The 23847-nt window shown below is 38.5% G+C and overlaps 1 protein-coding gene across 1 annotated transcript in view; it reads left to right on the top strand.

The window, feature by feature from the left end:
• Window positions 1-23847, top strand: part of PRKDC (protein kinase, DNA-activated, catalytic subunit) — a 122949-nt gene that overhangs the window by 19672 nt on the left and 79430 nt on the right. Inside the window, exons 19-37 of the mRNA XM_063130705.1 lie at window positions 714-800; window positions 1226-1345; window positions 1800-1959; window positions 3255-3361; window positions 5648-5738; window positions 8521-8684; window positions 10567-10719; window positions 11807-11914; window positions 12971-13197; window positions 15094-15188; window positions 15614-15713; window positions 16852-16982; window positions 17683-17937; window positions 18820-19046; window positions 19675-19883; window positions 20006-20138; window positions 20597-20755; window positions 22291-22494; window positions 23077-23262. Of these exons, the coding sequence (XP_062986775.1) occupies window positions 714-800; window positions 1226-1345; window positions 1800-1959; window positions 3255-3361; window positions 5648-5738; window positions 8521-8684; window positions 10567-10719; window positions 11807-11914; window positions 12971-13197; window positions 15094-15188; window positions 15614-15713; window positions 16852-16982; window positions 17683-17937; window positions 18820-19046; window positions 19675-19883; window positions 20006-20138; window positions 20597-20755; window positions 22291-22494; window positions 23077-23262 (2916 nt within the window). The remainder of the gene's footprint in view (window positions 1-713; window positions 801-1225; window positions 1346-1799; window positions 1960-3254; window positions 3362-5647; window positions 5739-8520; window positions 8685-10566; window positions 10720-11806; window positions 11915-12970; window positions 13198-15093; window positions 15189-15613; window positions 15714-16851; window positions 16983-17682; window positions 17938-18819; window positions 19047-19674; window positions 19884-20005; window positions 20139-20596; window positions 20756-22290; window positions 22495-23076; window positions 23263-23847) is intronic.

Genomic DNA, 23847 nt, shown 5'->3' with positions numbered 1-23847 from the left:
GAAGTTTGTTTATTAAAAGTATTTATGAGCTGCCTCTCAATTTTAGTTCCTGAGGCAGTTTACAACATTTAAAAATCCATACAAGGATGTAAAACCAATACAACTGAAACATGGTGCTAAAATCAATAAAAATCAGCAAAAGCAGTAGCAAAATACAATAAAAACAAAGAAAAACTATCAGCAGCATATATCAAACTTTCATATATGAGACTCGGTAAGAAAATACCTAAAAGAGCCTCAGCTCAATTCAAAACTTAATTAGCCATGTTTTAATTTGTGCATAAAATCTCCAAGGGGGGGGCATTGTGAACCGAAAGAATCGAAGTTCTTAATAATCGGTCTAGTTCATTTGTGAATAGATGATCCTTTAGGTACCCAGGTTGGAAGCTGTTTAGGGGTTTTATAGGTCTTCATCAACACTTGGATTTATGCTCAGAAACAAAGTGGAAGCCAGTGGAATTATTTTAAGAATTGTCAAGATGTGTTCCCTATTTCTAGTACTAGTCAGGCTTTGCACTTTCCAAACAGTCTTAAAAGGCAGTCTCATGTAAATGGCAATTCAGCAGCCTGTGGATCTTAAACACATTCTTTAATAGTTGTATGTTGTCACCTAAGAGAAGTCCATTATCCAGTAGGTTCTTTAAATGGAAATTAAAGTACTATGGAATAACTCACAAAATCGCTACAATTCTGTATATTCTTTTGTTTGATAGGGTGTTGGTCCAAAGAGTAAAAAAAAATGCCCTGAAGATCCAGAGAAGAATTCCTGCTTTGCATTATTTGCCAAATTTGGAAAAGAGGTGATCGGATTTCTGTAGCCTTTGAAGTTTGAGTCTTTTAAGATATGATAAAGAGATATAATTGTAATTGTTTTTGTTTCACACTTGGTGTATAAGCATGATCCATATGTTTTGATCAGTTCTAACTCATTTCTTAAACTCTCTTTCTCCTTCTCTTGGCATCAGGCTAGTCACTAGTCAGATTATTTTAGTATTGCCAGAATTGGAATATACTTTTTCAAGTTTTTCTTACATAAAAACCTGTCCAGTTGATTTTAGTGGAACTTACTTCCTCAAAAGTGTGTTTAGAATTGCAGTCTTAAATGATTCACCTTAAAATCCCTGTATGTTATTTGCCTATCCAACAGTAAACCTTTCCCTGAATGCTTTGAACTTCGTGTAGTTGCTATACTATTTGTATTAAGACTTCTTATTTTTTACTTTAGGTAACAGCAAAAATGAAGCAGTATAAAGATGAGCTATTGGCATCCTGTCTAACTTTTGTGCTCTCGTTGCCGCACGACATTATCATGCTCGATATTAAAGCTTACATTCCTGCTTTACAGGTGGGTCAGTATGTTGAATGAACAACATAGCCATTTTCCCCACTTGTGGAACATTTTATGAAATAATCTTTCCTACGTTTCAGTTGTACAAGATGCATGTTAGTTTTAGTGGGACTTATAGTGGAGCCTTCTGAATGTGTATTCAGAACTAAGTGCCACTTAATTCAACTAGACTTGTTTCAAGGGAAGTGTGTAAGATAACAGCCTTAATGTCTTCATTATCACACCAAAAGAGGAATTAGTGGGGAAACCAGAAGTCTGAATGACAAATCTGTACAACTGCCATGTGTTATATTTGCAACTTTATTGTGAATGTTCCAGTCTACCACCATACCTAACAAATATCTAATTCCAGGGGCAGGTCTATTAAAAGTGTGATATTGTGGATGTTTTGCAACATTGACTGGTATGATAGATCTATGCAGAGAAAAATATATAACTTGTTGTTGTACAGAATGCTTTTAAACTGGGCCTTAGCTACACCCCAATGGCTGATGTGGCACTGGATGCACTGGAGGACTGGTCATCCCATATTCCAAGATATGTAATACAGCCTTACTACAAGGACATTTTGCCTTGCCTTGATGGCTATTTGAAAACTTCTACATCAACAGGTACATTTTAAAAATGAATACAGGAAAATGGAGAGAATATTATAACGACATTTAGGTGTTACTGACTAAACATACAGGTGTTGGACTGGGTATATTGAAAAATGGTTGCATTTGAGATTTTTTAAAATCATTTATATTTATCTACTTTGTCTCTTTTTTATCCTCTTACAATTGAGTGGTTTTAGTTGGTGCTGAAAATAGAAAACAAGTTAATGACATTTACTAATAAAAAATAGTTTTATGTTGTCAGGGGTTGACTTGGCTAAGTAGCCAGTTGTGTTTTGGCACACAACAGAGCAGGAGTAGGAGTTAAGCGTCTGATGTCTTGCTGAGCTTTGAATTGGGCAGAAGCCGCATGAGTCTCTTCCACTGCTTCTGCTTGATCCGGAGTTCAGCATGATAGAGAGAATTGCACACTACTTCATACTCAGTGCAGAAGAGTAGAGGCAATGGCTATCTTTTTTGTGAACCGCCCAGAGAGCTTCAGCTGTTGGGCAGTATTAAAGTGTAATAAATAAATAAATAAATATCTTCTCCAAAGCTTAGTGTAAAATAAGAGATTTCGTGAGTCATACCATGAGTTTCTCAACACGGGTTATATCGTGTGAGCAAGATTGGTTGCTCATGGAAGTTTGCAGATCTTTTAAATGACCTTGTCAACTTGCACAGAACATGCACAGAATACCTGTAAAACATGCTAGTTTTGCTACCTGTCCAAAAACAGAGTTCTAGATTTTCAAATAGGGATGCCAGAACATCAAGCTGGACAAATCAAGCACTCATGGACGCTGTATATAAGTGAAGTTCCCCATAGGGGCCAAGTTGGGGTAGGGTCCTGTATGGTTGCCCTTCTATGATACCAAACAGCAGTTTCATTTTCTTTTTTAAATCTCTTAAGTTCTTGGTGTTTTATTAGTTGTAATAGCAAAAGTTGCCTTAATTAGGCCAGACTAGCCACTGGCAATGGCTTTCAAGTGTTTTGGATCGTGGTTTTTCATGTCTTGACTTACCTAATCTTTTTTAAACTGGAGGTATCAGGGATTGAATTTAGGACTTTCTGCCTATAAAGCATGTGAAGTATGTCCTTAAATGGGTGAGGAACCCCACAGGAAGGGATCCAACACATAGCCTGGTTTCTGAATTGGTGTCCACCCATCTACTACATCTTTTATTTTCCTAACTGCATTTGAAACTAGTTTTTTTATTCACTTTGTTGCTTGCATTAAATTTTAAAAATACATCTACAGTCATAAATACAACCTGTGGCCATTAATAAGCTGTTTCTTGCAAATTAGATGAATCTCAGAATAATTGGGAAGTGAAGAAACTCTCCCAGGCAGTCCAGAAGGGATTGAACAAAGTAGTGATACAGCGGCTGAAGAAAGCAAAGAATCTTGCATTGGTAAAGTTTTCAATTGAAAGACCAAAGCATACGTTCGCTTATTTAGACATAAATAATAAGCATTATGTGGTACTTGCATGTTGGGCGGCATAATTACCTGTCTACAGTCAAACACTCTGAATACACATCCCACAATCTGCTCTGAACAGATGGTTTAGCGTGTTGTCTGAACCAGGCCATGGAGTGTTATTGTGGAATGCTGGAGTCTGGTAGAATTCTGAGCAAGGGACTCCTAACTTCTTTCCTTTTTTAAAAAAAGCTTTATACACAGAATGCCTTGAGACAAAGATGAGGAGCTTGTGGCCCTCCAGAGTTTTTGGCCTATAGCTCCCATCATCCCTCACCATTGGCTATACTGGCTAGGGCTGATGGGAGTTGTAGGCCAAAACATCTGGAGGGCTGTGGTGGCTCATGGCCAATTTGACTGGTGGATGGGAAGTGGGTCAGCAGAGGCGGTGGAGCCAAGGGATCAACAGAGACAGGGGCACCATTATGCAGAGGAGATTTTAAAGATGTAAAAGTTGACCGGCTGGCACAGGGATTTTTAAAGCGATAATATTGGGCAAATGTATTATAAGTTCACAAATGCACTATAAGTCAGTCCAGGATTTCTCCAGTCTCACAAAACTATAAAAAGCCAGTTTATTATTTTTCCAGTCTCACTAAAGAAGCTAGACTCGCACATGAATTATATACCCCTCTCCTCTCCCCTATTTAAACATGTTTACATACTGGGTTTGTGTTGAGCTGGCTCCTCAAAGCAAACAGAGAAATAGCAAGCAAACAAGCCCCCTACTCACAAACAAACACTCATTCACTCCCTCCTTCTTTTCCACCTCTTTTTTTTTTCTAAATTAGATTGGCTGGCTTGGCTCGTCCAATGAGCCAGCCAACAATGCCCTCATGTGCATCCACTCAATTACACAAAAGACCCCTCTCTTGCATAGAGAAGGAGACTTCTCTGATTAAGAGCCTGCGCTGAGTCAATTTTGTACAATTATTTTTGAAAATGGCAAGGGCTTGAAGAGCCATTCCCCACACCCATGTGCCTCAGCATACACGCATGCACAGTTCTTCAAAAGACGCAGCCACACTGGCCATCACAATAAAAAGATAATGAATGAGAGACTAGCTCTGTGCTGCTAGAAATGGTTAAAATCTTTAATAGTTCTTATGTTAGGTGTCTGATGTATTGCACTCCCTCAGAGCATGCACAGAGTGCAAGCACACGTCAGCAGAGACAGAGGTCACTGGCAGCAGGCAGATGTTCACGAAGTGAAGGAATACTCAGACACAGCGTTTTGGACTACTAATCTAAGTTTACTTTACAAATATTTACATAGAGCATAACATAGTTGAGGAACTTTGCACAATAGCTCTTCACACAAACTCTCCACACTCTTCAATCACATGTCACATATTAATAGCCTTGTGAGCCAATCGTAGTGTCCGCATGCAATATGAACACCGGATTGCATCACCAGGATTGTGTTGCTATGCCTCAAGAGAAAAATAATAATAATGGGCAAACGGCCTTGGTCAGAGAGCCATCCTGGCCGCTCTCAAAGACCTTGAGATGACTGTCTCAGAAATTATTCACTTTGTTCTTCAGTTCCAGAAAAACCTCCACTTGGATATGAACACTTTCAAATCAAATACCTGACATCTTATTCATATGCAAAATGCTCGACGTTTCGGATTTGTTATAATCCTTCCTCAGGAGCTGACGTTGGAGACAGGCTGCTGAAAAAACCTGTTCCTGTATATTTGAAATTTTTTTTGAGTTCTCTTCTCTTCTGAGCATTCTACCGACGACCTGCATGGAATTCTTTGACTCAATGCAGTTCATCAGTAGAACACTCAGAAGAGAAGAAAACTCCAAAAAATACCCAACATACAGGAACAGTTTTTTTCAGTGTCAGCTCCTGAGGAAGGATTATAACAAATCCGAAACATCGAGCATTTTTCATATGAATAATAATTATTAAAGATTTTAACCATTTCCAGCAGCACCAGAGCTAGTCTCTCGTTCATTATCTGTTCAGTGGTGCTTCCTTTCCCTGCCAACTGCACCTTCATCACAATAGAAAGCCAGTGACTGTGCAGTGATTTTTTTGTTTTTATCTAATATAGGCAGGCGACGGCACACCCCTAGCCCCACAATTATATCCACCCCTGCTGGAGGGCTACAAGTTGCCCATCCTGTCCTTAAGGACACAGACAACTTTATAGACAGTCTTCTTGAATACATTTCAATAGTTACTTTCTTGCAATAATTTTATCTAGGAGGAGGATCTTTCATTGGATAAAGTAAGAGCTAGAGTTGTACGCCTTCTCGGTTCTCTGGGAGGACAAATCAATCGGAATTTAGTTACAGGTGAGTGTCTTGAAATGCCAAAAATAGTTTATCCCAATTCAGTTTTGTCAATCAGGCCAGTGTGTTCTGAGACATATCCGTGGTGAATTTGATCATTGTCTAGTTGATGGTAGTTCTATTTGCATTTTAGGTTGACTTTGAAAATTATTCCTATGGAGTTATATCTATAAAAGTATTTGTTAATATATACAAACTATGCACTTTTGGTCAAAGACAAGCCGATCAACTGATTCTTGACAGACCCAACAGAATCTGGTTTCTTGACAGACCCATTTCTCAAAAATGTTTTTGAACAAGCTGCATGGATTATGTGTTCCTGTAAATGTTTTAAGTGTGTCCATCCATAGCATAGGAAACTTTCCAAACCATTCATGGCTGCCAAACATTAAGTTTGAATTGGCTCTACATGCATCTCAGGTTTGTAAATATTCTTTCAAAATAAATGTGACTTGCTTGATTTCTACTTTTCTGGTGTTTACTTAAGAGCAACACTAAGGCTGTGATCTTATGTGTATTATCTTGGAAATAACTCCTGTAGAAATAAAAGAAATTCTGAGTGAACATAGTTTGCTTCAGGTTGAAAGGTTCTTATTGTAGGTTTGTTGCACATTGTGCACTCTGGCCTTGGTGGGCTTCTGACTAAATGTACTTTGGATTTGAGGCTAATAAGGTCTGACCTTATTTATGCATTGGCAAGAGTACTACTGGTTAGCTTGCACAGTTTGGAGTAATCTGAGTTTTTAAATTTAAATTATTTGGCCAGGACTTCATAAGAACATAGCTTGTGTTTTCTGTTGTGCTTGCCATTTTGTTTTAGTATTTCTGAGTCTGGCCTATATCCTGGGACTTATGGTTTTGTGTTTGGTCTCTCAGTGAATATAGCTCAGAAATTTGTCCAAACTATTTGCTTTCTTCCTCTTCCAGAGCTTATGGTATGACCCAATCATGTCTAAAACCTAATTTTTGCTAAAGACAATAGAAAGAAAAGATAAACCTAAATCAGTGTGATCATTACATAATAAAAATAATTGGAAGAGTATTCCAGCAATTTCCCATGGAGATGGAACCAGAACTATGGACATTGCTTTAAGATAAAAGACTTACTGTAAATCAATTCCAAAAATTTTACTAAATTGACCTTTGCTTCTGACCATGCACTTGTTGAACTCTTAAACTTTTGCTTAATTTTTCCTCAGTGAAAATGGACATTGTGAGATGACATGGGTAACAACTTCCCATCCACTTCAAGGAACATAATGACCTGTTTAGACTTAGATTTCATATAAGGTTATTCAGATTTCATGCCAGGTTCTTTCTGAGGCTACTTCTACCATTCCATAGGGAAATGGCAGATAATTGTATTTTCACTGTCCTACAAGTACTCAGTTCTGTGTGACAGCGGACCACTCCCAGCCGTCTCTCTTGAGGGACCTGTTATAGATTGGCAACAACGTCTAAATGACCATAAATGCTGATGAACCCAGTGCAAAGAGCTAGCCCAGAGATATGCAGTGCACCATCAATCTATGTGAATCTAAAGCCATAGCACTGTCAGATCCCAACTTCCTGACACTGTGACCTGGTTTGCATGTAAAGAGATGCCACTATGGATTAATTCCCCTCGGGGCTTCTTGTTTTGGCTGTGACCGCCATTTTGAATATTTGGCATCAGCTTGATGGGCAAAAAAGTGGGGGAAAAGCCCATCTGGCAAAAACACAGAGTGGGATGAGTGCGGACGCAAAGATGGCCTCTACTGCACCTCCCGCTCTGATTTGGATGGCCAAAAAACCTCTGAATTTGGAGGCTTACAGCCATCTCCATAAGATTGATCCCTAAATATATTACTAAATTTAATAGGAGTAAACAGCCCTGTCATTTCAGGATGCTTACTTTAAAATGTGCAGAAACCTTCATGGTAATTCCAATACTTCTTTCACATTGTCTTAAGCAGTTGAAAGTGAGAAAAAAATAAATAAGTTTTGTTCTGTATTTTTTGGTCATAAAAGAATAACATACTATATTAAAATGCTACTAAAAATTAATGGCCACATTGATCTAACTTATTACTAGGACCAAGCTTTATAGGCATAGTATATTCTGAATGTACAAGGTGCTGTCAACAATATGGCAGTAATTTGGCAACACAATCATACATCTTCTGCTAATCCACCTACTACTTTTGGTTCTTCGACTTGTCTGATTTATTTGAATTCAAAAGTGATTTCCATTCTATTTGATTTCTGTATAGAAGCTTCATGGCAAGCACCTCAGGAAAGAAATTAATATGCAAAAATACAGAGTACTTCTGAATTTACAGCATAAGTGGGCTAAAAGAGTATAAATGTTTTTTCATATTTTTTTCCGCTACAGAAAATTTTAGGACTGAGTCCTGCAAATATATTTGTTTGACCATATGATGTTTCTGAGCCAAGATTAACTGGCAAAACCTGTATTTTACCTGCTGTTTGTTTCAGTAGCATGCTAGAAACCTAGTGTTCAACATCACTTCTTTTTCTCCAGTGATTAATAACTCAAATGATTAAGTATAAATGTGTACTGAATATATTCTGCTTTGTAAATGCTAGGGAACCTTTGCTATTTTGGAGGACTATCCACTTAAATAGATGTCTAATCTTTTAGGATACAGACTTGCTTAAAATTGCACTGGATAAATTTGAATTCTTTATCCCTTAGTGGGAACTTGATTTAGTTGAAAAGTCTGCATAATGTAACTCTTTTTTTCTCCTCTCCCCCCCCCCCCCCATTTTCCAAATCTACTAGCTGCTTCTTCAGAGGAAAAGATGAAGACATTTGTATCTTGGGACACAGAGAAGCACCTGAGCTTTGCAGTTCCATTTGCTGATATGAAGCCTGTTATCTACTTGGATTTATTCTTACCGCGTGTCACTGAATTGGCTCTTTCCGCTAGTGACAGGCAGACAAAGGTATTAGGATTCCTGCTTTTTTTCTTTTAGTACTCAGAAGGCATCAAGTTAATACTGTTGTGATGGACCATGTGACGAAAACGTTAAGGAATGCTTAATATACAAAGACCATGATGTTCCTAACATTCCATTTTTTTTCTTTGTATGTCCTTTGAGCCACTTGAATAGACCTTGGTGGCTTTAGTTTCATATTGAAACCTAATGTTCTCCGTTTGGTGTGAGGACGTATCTGTAATGGTTTCTGTCCCCACCACAACCCAGGAGAAGGCAAGGATCACGTGACCAGGATCTTTTAGCCTAGTACGAGTGCCATTGGCACCTCTCCTCCAGTTCATTCTCTCCCTTAACCCTTCACTAGTTCTTGCGGCAATGCTTGATTCACTGATACCACTTCGAACTGCTCCTTTTCATTTTATCTGCACATGACCCCTGTGAGATAGAATAGGCTAAGAGTCAGTGTCTGGCCCAAAGTCATCCAGTGAGCTTCATGGCTATGTGGGGACTAGAACCCAGGTCTCCTGAGTTCCAGTTCAACGCTATAAATACTGACATATTTATTTATTACATTTATATACCATCCCATAGCCGAAGCTCTCTGGGCGGTTTACAAAAGTTTAAACAGTATTTATTTATTTATTTAATTGCATTTCTATGCCATCCAATAGCCGGAGCTCTCTGGGCGGTTCACAAAAATTAAAAACATTCAAAGTATAAAACAACAGTATAAATCCATAATATAAAATACAGTATAAAAGCTCAACCAGATAAAAACAGCAGCAATGCAAAATTACAAATTTAAAACACCAGTTAAAATTTATTTATAGACTGTTAAAATGCTGGGAGAATAAAAAGATCTTCACCTGGCGTCTAAAGGCATATAATGTAGTTGCCAAGCGAACCTCCTTAGGGAGCTCATTCCACAGCAGAGAAGGCCCTCCTCTTAGTAGCCACCTGCCTCACTTCCTTTGGCAGGGGCTCGCAGAGAAGGACCCCTGAGGATGACCTTAGGGACCTTAGGCAGGTACATATGGGAGGAGGCGTTCCTTCAGATAGCCTGGCCCCAAGCCGTTTCGGGCTTTAAATGTTAATACCAGCACTTTGAATCGGGCCCGGACCTGGACTGGCAGCCAGTGAAGCTGGGAAAGAACTGGCGTGATGTGGTCTCGTCGGCCAGTCCCTGTTAGTAACCGTGCTGCCCTGTTTTGTACCAGCTGAAGTTTCCAGACGTTTTCAAAGGGAGCCCCACGTATAACGCATTGCAGTAATCCAAACGAGAGGTTATCAGAGCATGGATAACTGTAGCTTGGCTATCTCCATCCAGATAAGGGTGCAGTTGGTATATCAGCCTAAGCTGAAAAAAGGTGCTCTTTGCCACTGAGTTCACCTGTGCCTCAAGTGACAGTTCTGGATCCAAGAGCACCCCCAGACTACGGACCCGATCCTTTAGGGAGAGTGCAACAGTAAACATTAAAAAAGTATACAAAATTTAAGAATCATCAGAAACATAAAAACAACAATATAAAAACAACATAAACTTTTCAATGGATTGCAGCCCATTTCATCAGATGCATGCAATGTTATTCTGAGTTCCAAGTGAATGCATATACACAGGTGAGGTTGTGTTAACTTTTTAAGTATAATTTTTCTTGACATTAAATCAGTCGTATCAAATATGACATTAATATTTAGTAACTAATTTAATTGGAAATCTGTGCATATCTTGCATTAGTAAAGTGCATGAATGAAAGTTCTACTTACATATATTTATGTATACATTAATAAAAGGCTGGAAATTCTCCCAGTTAGTCTACTCTTCCCATACATACCTCTTTGTAATAGCATGTATTTAACTGAAATGGTTGATCAACTCCATTTTTTCTAGGTTGCAGCTTGTGAGCTCTTGCACAGTATAGTTGTGTACATGCTGGGAAAAGGTTCTCAAATGCCTGAAGGACAACAGAGTTCCCCACCAATGTCTCTCCTATATAAACATACGTTTCCTATACTGCTTCAACTTGCGTGCGACGTGGACCAGGCAAGTAACCACATTTTTGTTGTTTCAAAACCTAGTTCGGTTACTTGAAATCATGTTTAGATGGTTAGCTCTCAAAATGCATTTTTTAAAAGTTTTAAGGAAGCATTTTGGATGATTTTGAATCTCATAATTCTTCTCCCTTCTCTTACCAAAGACAAACATAGCTTTTTGTGTTTTATGTCTTAAGAGCCATGGAACCTGGAGGGCAGGAAAATATATTACAAACCTAGGGGATAGTCATCTTAGTCCAACTAATAGCCAGTGTGGTGTAGGGCCTAGAGTGTTGGACTGGGAGTCGGGAGATCCGAGTTCTGGTCCCCACTCAGCCATGGAAACCCACTGGGTGACTTTGGGCCAGTCACAGCCTCTCATCCCAACCTACCTCACAGGGTTGTTGTTGTGAGGATAAAACGGAGAGAAGGATTATGTACGCCACCTTGGGTTCCTGGGAGGAAAAAAGGTGGGATATAAATGCAATAATAAATAAAATAAATAATAATATATAGTTTAGCTTCAGTGTTTACATTTCACCATAATAATCATAGAAGTTTAACAAGTACCTTTATGAAGAAGTACTAATAATAGAGAAACTGAATGGTAAACTTAAGAAACAGAAAATAAACTTGGTTTTAAAAGTTAGATACTGTTTTTACCATTAAACTTTTCTCCCAGATCACATAAATGGAAATACACATTGACCCTGTTCAGACAACACACTAAGCCATGGTGGTTAAGCATTTTGAACTAAACATTATGGCTTAGCGTGTCGTGTGAACCATTCCTGCCTATGATGGCTACATAACGATGGTTTAAACAGGTTCACTAATCATTTGCTGCAAAAGAGTTAGCGGCCTCACCATGATGAAATGTGTTGTCTGAACAGACTCATAGTGGCTACATTGTAAGAATCTAGTAGCAGGGAAAATCAATTGTCCCCTGGCATATGCTGAATGTTAACCTGCTCTATGCCTAAGGTTAGAAAAAGATTCTTACTTTTGTTGTTGTTGTTGTTGGGTGTGTTAGCAAATATTACTCTAAAATATAATGTAAACACTATTCAATACTACTTCATTTCCCCCCTTTTTAGGTTACAAGGCAACTCTATGGGACTCTAGTCATGGAGCTAATTCATTGGTTCACAAATAACAAAAAGTTTGAAAGTCAGGATACAGTGATTTTATTAGAAGCAATTTTGGTAGGTAATTGGTATCTAAGAGATAAAATCTAAATATTTTTGTCAAAGTTATAAACAATCAATTTTCTCCTCTAATTTTGTTATGATACTATGTTATATTTTTAGGGTTTTAATCTTTGTAATCTCCCTAAAGAGCTTTAGCTATTGGGCTGTTTAGAAATATAATAAATGAAATGAAATAATTGTGATGCCTTTTTGGTGATAAGGATTTTATTTACCTTAGCATACACCATTGATTCATTTTCAGTTTAATATATAGATTCTTCCCTTGCTGAGTTGTGTTCAATCTGTACTGGAGGGATTGCACTCTACTTAAAGGTGCATGTTCGTAGTTTGAGGGTATTCTTGGTTCCAGCATTGTTAACAGGAATTAGCTGATCATATTACCCTAGTGCTTTGTGATTTACACTGGTTTCCAGTACATTTTGAGCTCCAATTCAAAGTACTGATTTAACCTTGAAAGCCCCAAACATTTTGGTGCCAGGTTACCTGAAGGTCTGTATATACCTCCAAAGGCATTATGTTCTTCATCAGAAACTCTTCTCCAAGTGGCCCTCCCTCCTGAGGTGAGGAGGGTGGCTATGCCAGGGCATTCTGGTGATGCCCTGTTTATGGAATACCCTTCCAGAGGGGCTTGCCTGGTGCCTATCTTAAGTTCTTTTGGGCATCAGGTGAAGACATTTTTATTTTTATTTTTCCAGGCCTCTTAGATCGTCTTTCAGTGCATTTTAATCTTGGAACTAATTGCTGCTTCCTCCACTGGGTCTTGGTGCACTTTGTTTCTGTATTGGTTCTATGATGATTTTTGTGTTAGTTTTAAATATTATATGTTTTTAGTTTATTTGATTATACTTTGATTTAAAAGCTTTGTGAACAGCCCAGGAGACTTTGTTCATTGGGCAGTATAAAATGCCATAAACAAACAACAAATAATTGTTCATTGTGCCTTATCTAGCAAACAGCACAACGGCTCACAGTTCTTGGCATCAGATGTTGAGCAAATGAACACTACTGCAAAAGTTCCTTCTAGTGAGCCAACTTTGTTCTCTGTTTCAGGATGGGATAGTGCATCCTGTGGATAGCACTTTGAGAGACTTCTGTGGTCAATGTGTCCGTGAATTTTTGAAATGGTCCATTAAGCAGACTACACCACAGCAGCAGGAAAAAAGTCCAGTGAATACCAAGTCCCTCTTCAAGAGACTGTATAGCCTTGCTCTCCATCCCAATGCTTTCAAGCGGTTAGGAGCTGCACTTGCTTTTAATAACATCTATCGAGAATTTAGGTGAGCACTAGAAGCTGGATAAAAATAATATGGGGATATGAATATGTTGCACAGACAGTTCAGAATTTACCAAAACATGCTGTTACTTATTAATCTTTACAAGATACTGTGGCGTTCCCGCCTATTCCCAATGAGAATACTTCATCACTAAGGCCTTTCCCACAGCAGGCAGCACCTCCTCACACACCCTGCACCGGACCTTTAGGCTTAAGTCCAACCATTTTTACTTTGTCCTCGATCTGTGAGAACACACTGGCTTTATTATAACCTGTATTATTGCCTTTATTCCCTTACCTGTTATGTAGCCCAGAGCAGAGTAGGATTTTATAAAACAGAGAAATCCTTACTAATTGTAACGTTAAGATGTTCAACAGTAAATCAGCAAGATTTAAAGCTTCTATCTATGTATGTCACCTCATATACATAAATCCCAATCTCTCACTCTCTTTCTTCAGACTCCCTTCAATTTAACACTTCATAGACCAAACGGAAATTCTCTCTGTCTGTCTGATCTATTCCATAACAAACCCTATCTTTGTTCTTAACCTTGTCTGTCTCACACAGGCACAGCACCCAGCTTATATATCTCACACATTTTACAGCCCCCGCCCCCCGCCTTCACTCATTCAGCTAAGTATCTCCCATCTGCTAATACACCATTCCTCCTGTCACACATCCCACTCTCATTCTAGATATACTAACCATAAAGCACATAGAGTTATCTATAACATGAGTACACATCTGTACCTATAATTCATAATATATGTACATATGCTAGAGGGGAAAAAACATTTTGATTTTAGGAGCAATGTCAAAGTATTTTCTGCTTGCTAGATTTAGGCTTTTTTCCTTTCCCTTTACAAGGCCTGACTCACTTGCCTGAATAATGGCTGGCAATGAGGAATAGGGCCTTTAGTAAGGAACATACTCCTCAAGGACGCTTGCTTGGCATCCGTGTTGCTTTGTTTTATACCTGAGGCAAAACTCTTTTAACTTGCTAAATGTTCTCAGCTTGTTAGTTTAAATGCTGTTTTTATTTTGCAACTTTTAAATTTGTAAATTGCCTTTGAGACATTCTAGATAAAGGGCAGTATTAAAAATGTTTTAAATCTGTTTGGATAATTTCCCTGAATTAATCCTTGTTTGCAGCCATCTCGTGTGATTAAACATTTTCTATGACCTTGTTTGGACATAACGCTAAATTGGTTTACTGCTACGTGAATGAGCCTTAGGCTCGCCAGCTCAGTTTCTGATCTCCTCTCTATTCTGGCACAGCCATGATCAGAAACTGAAATCTTTCTTGCATTTTTAGCTAACCACAGTTTAGCATTATCATGTCCGAACCCACACAAACAGTGAGTAGTCTTAACTTAGAAAATATGCCAACTGGTTTGGTTTATGGAGTTTCCCTAAACCATAGGTAAAATTTAACCACAGTTTAATGTTCTGATGTAATGCTAAACTGCAGTTAGTTGAAAACCAAAGTCAAAACTACTGATCTCCTTGTGGTTGTGCCAGAGAATGAGAGGGCAGTGGAGAGCGAGCCATAGATTAGTGTTTCATCCAAATCAGGGCAGTGTTTACCCATACTACTGGTATGTTATAATCTGGATTGTGTATTTTAATGTGTATAGGGGATGTGGAGATGACCTTGGGGCAAGGAGTTGGAGTAGATGATGATACTGTCTGTTCATGTCTCATAGTTTGCCTAGTTGTAGCAGCTGATACCTGTTTCTGTAGAGATCCAAAGATTATTACTACTTTGCACTTTTTAATGGCGTATTTCAGTCAATATAAAAAGCATTCTTCTTGCCTTATGCCTTGAATACTAACTTTAAACCCTTGTTTCCAAGTCATAGTCCAATCTTTATCTATTCCCCCCCCCCCGTTTTGCAGGGAAGAGAGCGCTCTGGTGGACCAGTTTGTCTTTGAAGCATTGGTTGTGTACTTGGAAAGCCTGGCCTTAACACATGGAGATGAGAAAGCTTTAGGTGCATGTTTAAAGCTTCTTTCAAAGTTTGTTGAATAAAGCTTACCTTTGGTGCTTCAAAACCTTAAAGAAAGGCAGACCTAAAGTGTTTGGAGTTTCCTATTAAAACATTTTCATTTGGGAAACTGTTAAAATGTTTGCATTGTAATAATAATAATAATAATAGTAATAATAGCACTGTAGACCATGCTGACAGGCATATTTGGAGGGATTCCTTTAAAACATCTACAAAGTAGGTTTCTGATGGGATTATTTGGAATGTTTCACATTTTATGCTATTTACTAGTTTGCACTTGTTTAAAGTGTACTTCTTTAGAGTACATTTTAAACATGTTGCACAAGACCAGAAACAGCCCTGATCTTTTAGAATTTATTTTGTGTGTGTGTGTGTGTGTTACAGTATAAATCTTTTCAATTTGAAAACAGGTACAACTCAACAATGTTGTGATGCTATTGATCACCTGAAGCGTATAATTAAACATAAAGCATCTACCTTGAACAAAAACAGCGATCGGAGGTTACCTCGGTTAGTAATCTTTTTAGAGTTCTGAGGGGCACATCTTTAGTCGGGGGCAGGAGGGGGAACCAAGCAGCACTTTTAATCCAAGCCTATTTCCTCATGTCTTTTGAAAAAACCTAACCAAGCTTGCAATGCAGTACATTACCCAGCTGACATCAGCTGTATGACAGAAAAAAGATGCTGTTCTGGCATTGCTATTTGCAGCAACAGGACGGCAATCTTTGGGATCACTTGTGTGGGGTGGGTGGGTGTCAAGGGTGTAGAGGTTAACCCGATCCTGATGCAGCTGAAATTGCTCTTTGCCCACTCCTAATGATGATCTTGATCTGGATTACTGGGAGGGGGCAGGAAAACTTTTAACTCCCTCACCCCAGTGAGCCTGACGCAGCAGAGATTGCTATGTGTGTGTACATGAGAGATGGGACAGTGTGTGTTCACCTGTGTATGTATCTTCGTGGGTGGGTGGGTGATCCCTGACCTCAGTAACTGTCACTGTATGCAACCCTCATTGACAAAAAGGTTGCCTACTCTTACTGTGCAAACTTATTTGGAAATCACCACCACTGAACTCCAGTGAGATTTTCTTCTGATTTATCATACATTTAGCCAGACTGAAAATATTTCAGTATTTTGTAAGATTATTATTATTATTATTTATTGCATTTTTATACCGCCCAATAGCCAAAGCTCCCTGGTAAACTGGAGGTTGAGATCTCCTTATTTGTTCCCCGGTTTCACCTGACCTTTCTTCTTTTTCTGGAGCTGGGGAGATAAACAAAATAGCTTATTCTTCCCTGGACAGATCTTTGTATCACGTCTTTGTTAGGCAAAACCTTGATATATTCTGTCTGTAGGACAGATATGAAAGACAGGAAAATGCTTCTTTGATCTAGTGTGTTACTGGGAAACAGGTAACAATATTAAACAAATGTTAAGCTATCATTTTGTCTTGGACACATGACGAGGATAAATGTGATCTTTTCAGTGCATAGGGAGATTAGTTTTCCAAGGCATGGAATAAAGTTTAACTATCACATTCTTATATGTGTGAATTATTGCTGGGGCACCTGAAATGTTTAATTATTGCTACACTGGATTCAGTTAATAACTTTAGACAATTTTTGTTACTTTGTTACTTTTGTAGGGGATTTCCATCTACATCAATATGTTTGGTGGATATTGTCATGTGGCTTTTAATGCAGTGTGGACGACCTCAAACCGAATGCCGACATAAAGTCATGGAGCTTTTCTTTGAATTTGTTCCCTTGTTGCCAGGTTTGTGAATTGCAGCATAAGTAGATAGTGTGTTGCTGGTGTAGCATAGCAGCTAAGAGATTATGTTGTGAATCTGGAAGCCCTGACTTCAAATGTTGCCTCTGCCCTGAGCTCACCAAGTGATTTTAGGCAAGCCACTGTTCTTTCAGACCAAGTCCCTTTATAATTCCACACAAAGTTTTCACTTATTGGTGCAAAATGAGATCTGAAAAAAGATAAACGCATTCTTTGGTAAATATACTATGATTCTGCACAATGTTAGGTAGTTTAAATCTTATTTAACTCAGTGGGACTTAAGCAGCTCAACTATGTGCAGAATTGTAGCCTAAGAATGTGCTGGATCTTTACTAGGTAAAAGTACTGTGAAATTGTCATACAGACTCTTTTCATGATTCTGAGAATTTGCTCAGGAATTTGCTCAGGAAAGTAGATCTCTGGTTACCAAATTCCTGTTTTGGGTGGCGATGAATTCATATTCTCCAGGTATAAAGTCTGGGTGTGGGAGAAAGAACATCCTTAAACCATCTTCTCCATTGGTCAACAAGTTCCTTAAAAAAACACCATAAGTATGTGGAAATAAAATATGTTTTTTCATAGATTTACCCCAGATTTGGTAGTGCTTTTTTCACTATAGGGACAGAGTAGGATGCCTGCAGCACATTTATCCAGAAATCTTTTAATTATTTATGTTTTCCATCAGGAAACAAATCTCCATCTTCCTGGTTGGGTGATGTTCTTCAAGAACAAGGAATCTGTTTTCTTATAAAGAAATTTGAAGGAGGTGGCTTTGAAGGTGAAAATATGTCTGGAATCTTGTCCCATGCAACTCTTTATGACCTGCAAGAGACCTTTAGTTTGCGAGCTACTGTTCAGTGGATGGATATGCTTCTGGCTGCTTTGGACTGTTACAATACTTTTATTGAACAGGGTGTGATTAGACCAAATGAGATACTAGGTAGGTAAATCACAGAAGCAGCTTGCTTGATAATTCATCTTCCCATATCCATTAGAGTGAAGTGCATATCTAAAAAATGTCAGAAAATCTTTCTCCATTTGGATTTAACATTCTTTTTCTTTCAGAGAAATTCTTTTGATTTTCTTTATTTTAGGATAAACATTGACCCATGTACTGAGAATGCGCTGTTGCCCCTCTCCTTTAGACATTTTCTTATCCCAGCTCCAAGGATCTACAGAGCTGTATTACTCTTATCTTACTGGAAAAATGAACATGATTTGTTTCAATCCCCAGCAACTGATATAAATTGAACTGGCAGCTAAAGGGTGTGAGGTGTTGTCATCCTTTTTTCTTTCATATCTTCTTCCTTGCATTATTCTACTACATGATGCTTTTCTGATCATATATTCCTTTGCTTTATTTCGATATCCCAGTCCTCCACATCCTTCTAGAATATTTTACAATGCTTGTTCTACTCTCCTGCAGATAGTTCCAAACCATCTTCTACAGCAATCTTCACCTGGAGTTGGCTTTCATTATATCCCTTTTTACAGCTCTTTGCATCAAATATCATCTGTGGGTTTGGTCACTGTGGCTACAGCCAAGAGAAATGATGCAAAAGAATATCTAAGTGATAGATGGTTTTTCCAAATAATGTGTTTATCTGTTATTTAAATAAACATTTTTGCATCCAAAGTGTGATATTGGTGTTAAGGAAACATTGTTTTAGGAGGGAAATTGAGTGAGGGATATGACTAGAATACTGGCGGCAAATGATGTTGTGGCTGTACTATTCTTTTTACATTGTTTTTAGGTCTAACAGTATAAGATTGTATTTTGTGTTCTGAGGTAACTGTTTCATGCTTCCACAACTTTTTCCAGCTACAAATATAGGATCTTCATTCCTGACATCACTGGAGTTCTTCCTTAGAAAAATTGCCTTGCATGATGTGTCTGGTGCAGAACAGTGTTTTAGCTCTGGGTTCAAAGGCAACATGTTTAGCCCACAAGAAAGAGAAGAATATAATTATATCAAATGTACAATTGTAGTTCGAATAATGGTTTTTGTCAGCATGATTTTGGAGACCCATCAGCAGCATTTCTGGAAGGTAGGTTTGGCTGTATTGCCAGGATCCAAACAAACATGCTACTGGTTCCTTCTACTCAAGGGGACTTAACATTTTTTGAACAGCCCCAGCTTCCCATGATATGACATGGGGGGATTTGAAGAAAAGCCACAACACACTAATTACAAGTTTCAAGCCCTTTGCAGGAGCCTTAAAGACTTTTTGGGTCGAAAAGGCATAATAAAATGTGCCCTCTGCAATCACTGCTGCTATAATGATGAATGAGTTGCATATCCTATTCCATGGCATTAATTACTAGCTAAGAAGAATAGATTATCTTCTGAATTCTTTCTTAAGAGTAAGTTCCATTGGTGTCAGTGGGACTTACTTATGAATAGATAGGTAATTCTTTTGTACACACTGGTTAATGTTTTTAACTAAAAAAATTACAGATGTTCCCCTATCAGACTGCTTAAAGAAATGTCATAGTCTATTAGTTGTATTTTAAAATTTGAAATAATTTTACTAGGAATGGTGTGAGGATTGAAGGGACTATTTTGCTCCCAGAGAGATGCACACAGATAAAGTCTTCAATGTTAAATCTTTAAGTGAAAATTATTGGATTTCAAAATTAAAACAACTTGTCTCATTTTTATCTTATCATTCCTAGCTGATTGAGAGTGAGTTACTTAATAATAATCTGATAGAACTCGTTGTGAGAACCGTCTGTGACCCCAAAAGCATAGGCTTTAACATAGCTGATGTACAAGTTATGGAAAATCTCCCAAATGTTTGTGTGAGGCTTATAAAAGCTTTGATGAAATCTCCTTATAAAGAACCTTTAGAGACCAGCATAAAGAAAATAATAACATCAAAAAGGTAGGATGCTTCTGAACACAGTGTTCTAATGTACATGCATAAGAACAATGCAAAAAAAAATTAATGTGGCATTTAATGCTAATAACTACATGGTCAGTATTTATTCTCTTTTGTTTTGTCAGCATTGAGGAGCTTTGCAGTGTTGAACTATGTAATCCAGAAGCCCGGTTGGATCATATTAGACTTGGTTCCATTTTATCTGCCTGCAAGCAGCTTCACAAGGCTGGTTTGCTTCACTGTACCTTGCAATCTCAGGTAAAAATGTAACTTGACACATGTATTGGCTTCTGTACATCTGCAGAGGAAAAAGATGCAAAATGCTGTAATCTTACTGGAGTAGTTTTGTAATAACCAAAGTACTAGGATCATATCAATATAGCCAAGATCCAGCATTCATTACCTATCAGCAAGCATATTTCTTGATAAATAAAGTAGGGTATTTCCTCAGGGGGTGGGTGGAAATTGAACAATTATTTCCCCTTATCTCCCCTCTTGCCTCAGGTTTGAACCTGTGTACTCTTCGGTTAATCTAATCCAGATGTTCTTTATGTTTAAGTATTTGAAGTGACAACTATCATGAAGTATGGCTGTTTTGATGGAATTTAAATTGTGGAGTTTTGATTCTTGGTTAAGTTTGTGGTGAGGTGGATGCAGGGGGAAATACATCATTGGTTATTTCAAGTGCATCATTGGTTATTTTTCTCTCTCTTAAGGGTGCAGTTCTAAATTGTGAGACTGGCTCTAAGCTCATTTTAGTTGTATACAAAGGTATTGCACCAGCAGATGAAAGAAAGTCCCTTCCCTCATTGGACGTCAACAGTAAACAATTAGCTGATGGACTGCTTCATCTGGCTTTTGCTTTTGGTGTCCAGGTAGGGGGCTGACTTTGTTGACGTATATGATTTATGTCCCTAGTATTTGTATTTAACAAAACATCTGATAGCTATTACCCTTGACTTACATTGACCCACCCACATTGTTTTCAATATCACCAAAGAGAAAATTAAATGACTTCTGCAGTCAGGAATAACTGTGGAAGTTTAATCTTGAATTTGATATATACATTTCTACATGGTTCTATTATTTCAGTTGAATTCAGTGCCAAGCATTTTTCTCAAAGGAGGATGTTCTTTGTTGGTTATTTGTTGGCCACATTCGCACATGGAGGCAGGAATCCTATACATATAAGGCCCACACACTTTCCATTCTGCCTACACTGAAAGAGTAGATCTTACTGGACAACTCTGCATCTGAGTTGTAGTGCTCCAGAGACCTTCTCTTCTTTCTTTCCCTTCTTGCATCTTTGTTCAGTGATGAGTCTCAGAAGATAAGGTTGAGGGTAGGACTTTTGTTTTAGGTCTGAAAAAGAGAGCTTTCCATGTAAAATCATGCTTAAGGACAGCCACTTATCTTAGACCTCCTGTTGTAAATAGGTATTGTACCTGAGACTCCCCTTGCCCCTTGTCCTCAGTCTCTAATGTGGCCCTTCCTTTTAGCCCATCGGGCCCCTGTCTTTGAAATTCCACACAGTGAAGGTTGTATTCCTGGTTGCTCTTTCCTCTGTGAGAATGATGTCTGCGCTGGCAGGGTGGGGATGTGGGTGGCCTTCTCATTTAGGAAGGAGCTCTGTTTTTTTCCCATCAGGGCAGGATCACCCTACACATAGACTCTTCATATAGTTCCTACAGTCAATATCCTTTTCCACTGGATGCACAAACTCTGGATAACCTTCCTTCACCTATAGCTTGAGCATCCCAAAGACAAAACACAGCACCTTCTAGAACATTTATAAATCTGCCACCTGGGTATTGCCATCCACAGAACTGACTTTTACAGGTAGAGGCTACAAAATGTGCCTTAGAACACAGGCGGAGTGATGCTGTTTCACATCTCATCCAAAATTGTCATCCTCTGTTGAGAGAAAGAAACACTAATACTCGCTATTAATACTCATTTATCTCTTTGGATGGAGGACATTCTGATGTATCGGGTTATTTTTTTTCAAGATAGTTAATTCCTGCCTGTAACTACTTCATTATCGGAGGTCAGCATAATCCTGACTTGTCAGGATTATGGTGATGGTTCAACATCTTTGTGTCTCCTGAAACCTGGGTGGGGTTCTCCATCTAGGGGGGGATTCATGTTTTGCACAGCCCTGCCTCCAGGTGTGTGGAAGGGAGGAACAAACCCATCCAAGGATATCCCCTGTCCACCAAGAAGAATGAACATTATACAAAGTGGGTACCAATGTTCCTTTTTATTTTGAACACTTAGTCACAGTTGTGTCAGCTTTTCCAGTACCCTAATGATGGGAAAAGATATACTTGACCAGTAGGTTTTTGGTTGAAAAGCATGTTTATTATGTTGAAAAACATGACTTTAACTCTTTTGTATTCATTTCCTACAGTGCACAGAGCTGGTAAATCTCTTGTTGAACACACTGATGTTATCTGTACCATTATCAGGAGCATCCCAAAGAAACCTTATCAGCTTTTCTCATGGAGAGTATTTCTACAGCTTATTCTTGGAAACCATTAACAGAGAATTGCTAAAAAACCTGGATGTAGCAGTACTTCAGCTTATGAAATCAGCTGTAGACAGCCCCAAAATGGTACTGGTCTCTGTTTAAAAATTTTTTTACTCACCAAACAAGTGTAAATAAACAAGAGTAACCCTTGTAGACTCTGCTCTCCTTCTGTTATCATTGGAATTCTGTTTCCAGTCTATGCAGATATTTGTATACTACTGCCCCAGCAGTACTAGAGGGTGATCCTAATAACACAATAGAGAATATCTACTATTTGATCTTTGCTACTTAAATACTGTAAGTGGTGGGTGTTCTATAAGGATTCTCCACCCACCCATCACTGACTTATCTCCAGGCCATTTTACTTACATGCTCTTACTCCAGGATTGGGTAGAACCTGAATGGTTGAGATCTTTTTAATGCTTCTGACAAACTGGCATTCTGTCAGGAGGTGAAGGGTTTTCTAACACTACATTCTCATTTTCTTAACTACATTTTCAACTTTCTTTCTTTGTGGAAGCTATATCTATGACAGTCATGGCCATAGAGAGAATTTACATACTAGTGTAATTAATTTGCAGACATTATGTTTTAGTCCCACAGTATTAAAGTTAAATTCCATAAAATTTTATCAACATTTCATGATAACAATGCTCTACATTTCAGGCTGGTACTATTTTGAACGGCATGCTTGATCAAAGCTTTAGAGATCGTGCTGTTCGCAAGCAGCAAGGAGTGGAACTAGTTACTGCTATATTAAAAAACTGGGGAGAGCTTGACCACTGGTGGACCAAAGAGTCTGCTCCTGAGAGTAAAATGGCTGTCCTGACCCTATTGGCTAAGGTTCTGCAGGTAAAGCTACAACTATATTAGCTAAGTAAGTTACTTTAGTGCTTGTGAGGGAACTTACAGGCTTCCCTGTAAGTAATTTTCTAGGCCCCAGGATGAAACGTTCAAGGAAAATCTAGATGGTATTCTTAAAATGTTGGAAGAAATAAATCTCTTTATTTCTTCCTGATATTCGTGCACAGGGCATATTTGGCTCCATTGGTGCAACCAGTATCCAAATCCAGTCCCTAGGAAATGCACATAGCTGTAGCTCTTCACCTGCTGTGCAGCTGACCAATGCACAGAAATTGGAGGGGGGACCCTCTGCCTCTCCTAGCAAGGCACCCAACAGTTTGCAAGTGGGTAATCTACTGTCTTAGGTTAAGGGCTTTCAAAGCATGAAGGTTACTCATGCATGGAGCACATGCAGGGGTCAAAAAACCATCCCTGACTGATGCTCAGAGTACATTGGGGAATGCTGGATGCTTTGGGGAAGCTGAAGGGGTTCAGTAAGTTCAGCTGCATTGGGGGTGTTCTGAATCATGCATTGGTGTGCTCGCTGCTGTATCGAGATGGCTGCAGTATACTGGTCTATAGCACTCCCTTCCA

This window comes from Elgaria multicarinata, chromosome 7 (assembly GCF_023053635.1).
Source record: "Elgaria multicarinata webbii isolate HBS135686 ecotype San Diego chromosome 7, rElgMul1.1.pri, whole genome shotgun sequence".
Taxonomy (NCBI): Eukaryota; Metazoa; Chordata; class Lepidosauria; order Squamata; family Anguidae; genus Elgaria; species Elgaria multicarinata.
The sequence above is the reverse complement of the archived record's forward strand: the minus strand, read 5'-3'. Positions and strand labels throughout refer to the sequence as shown.